Source organism: Cenococcum geophilum, assembly GCF_001692895.1.
Source record: "Cenococcum geophilum 1.58 unplaced genomic scaffold K441scaffold_6, whole genome shotgun sequence".
Classification (NCBI taxonomy): Eukaryota; Fungi; Ascomycota; class Dothideomycetes; order Gloniales; family Gloniaceae; genus Cenococcum; species Cenococcum geophilum.
The window spans coordinates 759,855-768,547 of NW_027137564.1; the positions used below are offsets into that span (position 1 = coordinate 759,855).

The window sequence follows — 8,693 nt, forward strand, 5'->3', positions numbered from 1 at the left end:
CTAACTTAGGAACACTAAGCTTAAAACCTAAGGCTTATTATAGTAAAGCCTACGGACCTTACTAGCTCCCGCGAAGAAACCTATAAAACCGTAAATATAAAGGACTAATACGTCGCTTAACGCGTAAGAGGCGCCTATATTACTATAGTCTGCCAACCTAAATCTACCTATAATTTATCCTTTACGGCCTAGGCAATAAATCTATAAGAGGAAAATATTAAGCAGCTTAATAAGCGTATTTAGTGGCAAATTAACAATATAATAAGAGGACTTACTTTTATACCACTAGACCTAAATTCCCTTAGCGTAATAGTATTTATAAACGCCTCCTTCGCTAATAATAGAGACCTATTATTATAAATTGGCTTTATAATTGTACTTATGGACCGTAATTAGGACGCAAATATACTATATTAATCTTTAATTAAATATAAACAGGTAACCCGTAGCGTACTAGCTTCTAAACTATATATACTAGCCTATGGCTTTAATATAGCAGCCGCAATCAAGTTAACAATCTAGAAGATCCTATAATTGGAGTAATTACCTTTAGTCCTATACACCGACTTAAAGTCCCTTTATAACTGCCTAGTTAAACTAGGTATAATATAGGAGAAGAGGCTTATAGTTAACCTAATATACTTACGTTAGGCCTATAAACGACGTGAGATTACGGAGGTTAAATAGATTAGTAGCGGAGACAACCTAGTGGACGCTATAACTAAGGCAAAGCCGTATTAAGCTCTAAAACCCCTAATTAACATAAATAAGCTTAATCTAAAGGTTATAGAATGGGTAGAACGAGACTAATAGAGCACTTATGGTCTACTTACGGCCCGTCGGAAGGCCGTATGGTTTATTTACGGCCCGTTAAAAGGCCGTTCGGTTTATTTTACGGACCGTAAATAGGACTTACGGCCAGTTTAGAGTACCGTTTGGAAGGCAGCCCAGAAGGCACCTTGGGAGGGATTTCCTATATATTTCTTTTATATTTTACGGTTCTGTTAAAGCGATTACGGAGGTTATATTCAAGTAAGTCATTTTTAAGTGCCGCTAGTGTATAATTATAGCACGTAGTATACCAAACACGTAGTTGCGTGTTTGGTGCACCAACTACTTAGGTGCTAACTAATTAGGGGGAGGCGCGTTAGTATATAGACTACGTAGTCTACCTTAATAGAATCGACAGTTACTACCATCTAAAAGAGCATACGATACTATACGTATTTCGTGCCCCTGGATATGACTTACCTTATATTATTAAGTTAATATAAACAGACGTTAATAATAAAATGTAGTATAAAGTAAAGTAGATAAGCTATAATAAGACTACCTAGGAGCCGCTATAGGAAAGGTACAGGAGTATTAAAAGAGATTAGGTTAGGTAGTATTAATAAAGAAGGATTATAAAAGAATAAGTTACTTAAGGGGGACCTAGGAGGAACAGCTACTAAGCTACTTAGACTTATTTCCTTCTCCATTAGCGAAAAGTCCGTCCTTTTATTATTAAGTTCCTATAAACCTTATTCTATAAGTTTTTACTTCTTAAAACAGACCTTCTTACGAACCTTCTTAAGATAAATTAAGCGAGTAGATATAGCAAGACGAGAGTTAAGGGCCCGCTGTTAAGTATTAGCAGCCTTATACTCTGTATTATAAGAATAACAAAGTTCTACTAGCGCGATTAAGAGCTTATTATTAAGCTTTATAGTAGTAGATTAAATATAAAACCCTATAATAAATTACTTAGGGAACTTAATAACTACTAAGAATAATAAAATATATATACTTAGCGTTAGAAATAGAGTGAACATTATAAGACGAATAAATATTTACTTTAGTGCACTCTAAATATAAGGAGGGTTGCTAGAAGGAAGGACTTGCCAATATAATATAAACTAGACCCTCTTTTGTACAATAAGAATATAGAGATGGCATAATCTCACTAAGAGACAATATAATAGTAACGGTATGAGACCGACGGGCTGTAGAAGAGAAAGAAATTGCTTTAGGTATAATAAATAATAATATTAACTAAATTAATTAGACGGATATTATACTTCTAGTAAATAACTTAAAGATGTTAGGAATCTTTAAAGATAAAGATAGAAAGAAGGGAGATAGTGTTACGGACGCTTTAAGTACAATGTTATAACTACTAGGGGAAGAGTTAGAAGAAGCTAGTTAGTTAATAAGAGTACGGTTTAGGACGAATCTGGTAGAACTATATAACGAGGAATAGTAGTATAAGTTATATAAGGTGATTTATATAATCTGTGTAATCTATATAATCTATAATAGAGTAAATAGAGTATATATATATTACGTATAAGAAGGATTTTATAGGAGTATAGTTGTATATTTAAGGACCCTTAGTCCCTACCTAGATAGTTCCTTCTTTATAGTAATTCTTAGAATATAATTAGAGTTAATCTATTAGGCAACCACTCCACTAATTATTATTACGTTGTTAACTTTAATTTGCATTACCTATACACCTAGCCTATTAACAAGCCTATTGTAGTACTTGCTATAAGGTTCCGTTACAGTTAGCAGATTTATCTCTATATATTAGAGTTAAATTATATGCCTTAGTTAGACGTAATTAAGTTAGGTAACCTATATAGTTAATAGACTTCGTAAAGAAAGGCGTTAGTAACGTCGCTAATAGTTACGCCTTTAGTTAGGACGTAGTAGCGCTCTTTTATAAGTCGGTATATTATTATAAGGATGTTCTTATAGGTACGGCTATATCGTTTATAGGGTAGTAGGTTAATAACGAAATCTATAGCGATATCTGCCTATTATTATATAGGTACTAGTAAAGGGTATAGTAGTCCTTAGTACTTTATATTAAAGGCCTTAGCGCGCTTATAACTATAGTAGGCGTCTATAAAGCGTTTAACTAAGTCTATTATTTTTGGCTAAAAGTAATATTGGCTACTGTCTGTTGCAAAAGATCGGTAACTCGCTTAGCACGCGAAAAAAAAACCGCACCCCACCCCACCAAAATTTGTATGAGGGGCAATTCTTTTAATTTTAACCACCTATAATACGTTAACCACCTATTGTAAGTGCCCAAATATTAAAGCTGGCGCGTTACCTAATTAAGTCGATTATATAGAAATCTTGGTGTTGCGTCTTATGGCGCCCCAACAGCAGCCTACTCGATCGTCGGGTCGTACTCCAAAGCCTCCCAAACGAAAGCGGGCTTAATCTATGCCTTCTTCTGCTATCTTATAGCCGCCTAGGAAGAAGTTAAAGAGGAAGGCGAAGGTAGCGAAGAAGAGATAGAAGATAATACTAGTACCGTTACCGTTACCGTCACCGTCACCGTCGCCGTTAATGTCACCGTCTCCGTCGCCGGCAACGCCCGTAGAGCCTAAATCTGCAGATAAGGTTAATGAGGACGAGGATGAGAATACCAAGGAGCCTGTAGAGGTGGAAGATGAGGATGTAGACTCGCCGCTGTTGCCGTTGCTGCCGCCGCCTGCACGCTTTATAAGTGTTTAGAAGGTAGTTACAAGTAGTAAAAATAAGTCTCTTCCTGGCACAAAGTTAGCTGTATTTGATACCAAAAATATATACTACTTTAAGCTAGATCTGTGGCAGAACGAAACCGTATAACGTCTATTACCACGGAAGTTTAAGATTACTCAGCTCCAAGCTATTGCCTCCTATAAGAAGGGCCGGCGAGCCAACTGCTGCCCTTAAGATATTCGGTTAAGCGAGGATCTGAATTAAGCTCTTGCCATAATTAAGGAGTGGCACAAGCGCTGGCCGTTAAGGTCTCTATCCTTAAACTTTACCTTATATTTAGTTAAGGAGAAGGAGCTAGAGACTTAGGTTTCTGCTATGACTTTAAGTCAGCAAGTGGTTATTAGGCCTGTAGGCAGAAGGACAGCTATATAAGCTTAACTTACTAATCTACCTAATGTACTTACTGCTAAGGAGGCTTTTGGCAATAGAATGCCGGCAATTGTAGATAGGTAGCCTTGTATAAATATACATTGCCGTAATAAAGGCAAGACGTGCTAGTAGGATAAGAAGTTGCCCGACTTACCCGATACTGTAATTAACTATTATCCTATTAGTACAGAAAACTTCTAGCGGTGGAATAAGGAGCTTCTCTCTGGTGACTCTACTATTGAGCAGCCGTTGCAACATCTTATTATTAACTTGGTTAACTATAGGGAGAGGAGTTGAAAAAGCCGGAAGGAGCAGGTGGTAGAGAAGGAAAATTCTACTATGTTGTATCTTGAGAAGCTTGCGTTAGTTATGCTTGTAAAGGAGCTTAAATCTTTAGGTTAAAATCCTTACCTTCCTTAATATTCTCCGCCATATTTGAACGTCGAAGCACCCTAAAACTTAAGCCCCGTTTAGTCGGAGACAGATCTAGTTAAGCTACTTAGCTAGCTCTTTAAGTGGCTGGCTAACCAGCTAGAGTTTAATAGCGAGAGGTAGAGGGCTATTTTGGAGCCAATTAAGGATAAGTTGGTAGAGGAAGAATGGAATATTAACTCGTTAAAGTTATAGAAGCTAGGTAAAGGCATAACGTCAGAGCAGTGGGAGACCTACAGCTTTAAGATTGGAACGCTATATAGAATTAGGCCTCTAATCTTAAAGTTTAAGCGATTAAGATAGTGTCTATCTATTAATCTACAATATATCCTGCTTCTTGGAAGTGAGCTCCTGCGTGCGTACTATATACTTGACTGATAGCAAAATGTAAAAAGCTCTTAAAGCTCTTAAAGTCCTTAACTAGTCGCTGGTTCCTTCTAATCTATGCCTTAATATTACTAAACGTAGCCTTAATAGGATTATAATCTGGCGAGTATAGTGGTAGGAACTTTAGTAAGACGCCGTGTTGCTTACAAAGCTCTTAGAGCCGTGTTAATTTATGGATTACGGCGTTATTAAGAATAAGGACTGATTGTGGCCCTAGATATAGCGTATAATAAGGTAGTACCTAATCCTCTATAAAGGCTTTAAATATCGCAGAGGTAATAGAGCCTTGAAAGATGAGGTAGCTGAGATATCCGTTAACTGCTAACGCTAGTAGAATGCTCTACCTCTCTAACCTTTTGAGTACGCGTGCTATACCATATATAGTCCCTTCTGGTGACTAGCCGTACTTTCTATCACTAGTTCTTTTATTTGCTGCCGACTTATTAAGAAATATAAGCTGCTCTACTATCTAGCTCTTCTGTATACTAATCCAGGCGTTACAGAGGGGAGCGCTTCTTTGAGCCGCCCGAGCTGTAACCGCCTTCCGTGACCAGAAAGCTCTCTTAAGAGTACAGTAGGCAGTTGCAGTAGAGACTTAAATATCAAATTCGTTAAATAGGAAAGTCTGCATCTTATCTAGATACGCTGTTGGCTGATCTTTAAGGAAGTCGAGAAGGCGCTGTATAAGTAGTTAGTAAAAAGCTCAACACTATGGCTGTATATATTACCATCTCTTAATAAGGTAGTAGAGCTCTCGGTCGACCTTAAACCACGGTAGGAGGCGCGTACGGTTCGCCCTAAATATTAAGGTTTAATCGCATCTTATAAATTGTCTTCTTAGCCACCTTTACAGCATCCGCAATAGCTGGTACCGCCTTACCAGCTTTAATACGAATCCTAATTCTATGAACAACTTCATCTGGAAGGCGGCGGCCCATAATAACTTCAATTGTAGTGGTTAAAATTAAAAGAATTGCTCCTTATACAAATTTTGGTGGGGGAGGGGGGTGCGGATTTTTTCGCGTGCTAAGCGAGTTACCGATCTTTTGCAACAGACAGTAAGAAGTTTATAGGTTTCTTTTTTACCTAGGTAGCCGCTTAATCAGAGGTTATAGGCTATTTAGATTAGTTACCGTTATAAATTTTCTAAATTGGGGATAAATAGGCGGCCTCTATAATAGAGCCTGTTCTCTTTTACTTCTAAGGCTGCTATATTAATCTAGCCTAAGCTTTAGAGGTTAGTAAATAGCGCATAGGCACTAGCGGTCTTTGCGGTAATAAGTTAATATAGTAATAGGTTAATAGAAGTGTTATATACCATAGTAATAAGCTTATTAATTTTAGGAGGTAACTTTAGTTTTATAGTATAAAGCTAAGGTATAGTTAGCTCTATTATAGATAATATGCCTAGGGCCAAATTTTATACTTTTAGGATTATTTATTATTAGAACTAATTATAGGGGTTATCTTTAAACTAAGGAAGGTCTTATAAGCGGCGTATTAGGCTATTAGGTTTAGTACCTTATACTTCTAGTTTATATATAATTTTAAAGTTAAAACTAGAGAGGAACTTGTTCTAATATACTTAGCGTTAGTTTAGCTACTTTATAGTTATAAAGTACTTAAGGTTACGATAGTCTGTAAGGACTTTAGTTAGCTAATTAGGCTCTACTAAGGAAAGTTCTAGTTAGAATTCTTTAAACGCTTATATAATTATAAGGAGTTCTTTATTATAGATCTTATAGTTATGCTCTTATAATATAAGCTTAGATAAGTAAAATACGACTAGGTAAAGGAAACTATTATTGCCTATTTAAGAAAAGACGCCTATATTAACGTAGTCTAAGGAGTTAGTTTTAAGATAGAGCTGTTATCTTAGTGTAAAGTAAGCTAGAATAGATGCTTTAGTAAAGGCATTTTTAAGGTCTTAGAACGCCTTCTTATATTTAGGCATCTAGGTAAAGTATAGGTATGTTTTTCTTCTTTTTATAAAAAGGCCCTTTATTTATATTATTGATATAAATAGTGCTACTATATCTAAGAAGTTATATATAAATTTCTAATAGAAGTTAGTAAAACTAAAGAAGGCTTATACGTCCTTAATGCAGTTAGGGGCTTACTATTTAGTAATTATATATACCTTCTTAGGGTCTATACAGACACCCTTAGTAGTAATAATTAGTTTAAAGTATTTTACTTCTATAACTAAGAATTCGCACTTCTTTAAATTAATATAAAGTTCTATATCGCTAAGGCGCTATAGGACCTTTTAAATATATTCGGTATACTTAAAAGGGTTATCGCTATAAATAAGTATATTTTTTAGGTACGTAGAGCAGAAGCTATTAAGGTAGTCCTATAAGGCGTTATTAATATAGCTTTAGAAGGTGCCTGGGCCGTTATATATGCTAAAGGGCATAACGGTATATTTAAATTAGCCAAAATGTAATATAAATGCGGTTTTTTATTTATTACCTTCCTATATTTAAAGATAGTTAAAGGCGGCGATAATATTAAGCTTAGTATAGATTTTAGCTTAATTAAGCCGCTTAAGGGTCTTATATATAAGCGGTACTAGGTATTAGTTTTTAATTATAATAGCGTTAAGTCCTTTATAATCTATATAGAATTAAATACCTCCTTTTAGCTTCTTAACAAGAAGGATAGGGGTGGCTGCTAGTAATATGCTAGGACAAATAAATCCTTTATTAAGGTGCTTATTAATATACTTTTTTATAACTAGAAGTTTATCTTTTAATATTAAGTAAAGTCTCTTATAAGGTAGCATTTTTCCTTATTTAATATTAATGGTATAGTTATTAGGTTAATATAGGGGGAGTATATCTGCGCCCTTTTATAAGTATATATTAGTAAAGTTATAGTACCTCTTAGGGAGGAGCTTGCGGAGTTTTTCGTTAGTAAATCCTTTTTTAAGCTTTATAAACTTCTTAAAGTCTAAAGATAAAAGTCCGTAAAGTTCTATAGAGGCGTTATTTTCTAGAAGGTTAACTATATCTATTTTATTACTATAGAGGACATAGTCTTATTCTTTATTAAGCTTATATAGTTATAATTAGGAAGCTATAGTAATGGTTTAACCTTTTTTATATAATATACGGTAAAAGGCCAGGGCGCTTATATAGTAGTAGTTGGTTATAAGTAGGGTAATAAGGGGTTTCTTAGGTTAATATCCTAGGGAGTAAATAAAGGTGGCTAGGCTATGCCCTAGGCAAGTCTCTCTATAGTATTTAAAGTTAAAGGTTATTTCTCTCTTCTTTTAGTTAATAGTAGGGTTATATTATTTAAACTAGTTTATTTTAAGGATAATAGGGTAGTTAGTAAGTGGTATAATATAGGCCTAGAGTTCTTCCTAGTGCCTATTTATATCTAGGTAAAGTTATACCATATAGGTAATCGTCTATATAGTATAATTACTATTAGCGAGTTATAGGGCGTAGGCTTTAGTAAGGGGTAAGGTAGATAGGTTATAAGTACGCACAAATTAGGTATTTATAAATTTATTAATAGCTTCGCAATTAATTATAGAATGGCTTTTATATTATTTTTTAGCAGTAGTTCCTATTATAGGTAAAACTATCTATTTCTATCTATTTATTTTTACTAATTTATCTATTAAGTAAGCTAATATATAAATCCCTCCGTTATTAGGGCGTTCTAACCCGCGACTTAGAGCTAGGACTTAGCGTTTTTCGCTTCTATATCTAACTCTACTGCTATTACTATGTCTTTATCTTATATGGTAGTAATATATAATAACGTATTTAGTATTTGGGGTATTAGGTTAGGTATTAGGCGGTAGCTACTAAAACTAGCTATTAGGTAGTTTAGGTTATTATAATAATAGCCCCCTTAATAGTATTTATAGTAGCGTTCTAGTTTCCAAAGTAGCTTACGCTCTCTATTTAGGAGTTTTTATAAAAAGGTTAGTATAGGGAGGTTAATAT

General features: G+C 34.7%; 1 protein-coding gene across 1 annotated transcript; it reads left to right on the plus strand.

Annotated features, from left to right (window-relative positions):
- The first annotated feature begins 3,007 nt into the window (after positions 1-3,007).
- K441DRAFT_653769 (uncharacterized protein) lies at positions 3,008-3,610 on the plus strand. The gene is made up of 2 exons (XM_067647580.1): positions 3,008-3,070; positions 3,125-3,610. The coding sequence occupies exon 2, from the start codon at positions 3,346-3,348 to the stop codon at positions 3,511-3,513; it is 168 nt and encodes a 55-aa protein (XP_067508041.1). The 5' UTR covers positions 3,008-3,070; positions 3,125-3,345; the 3' UTR covers positions 3,514-3,610.
- Positions 3,611-8,693: the final 5,083 nt, after the last annotated feature.

Excerpts from the sequence above, each read along its gene's own strand:
- K441DRAFT_653769 (XM_067647580.1), top strand. The coding sequence starts at position 3,346 with ATGTCACCGTCTCCGTCGCCGGCAACGCCCGTAGAGCCTAAATCTGCA.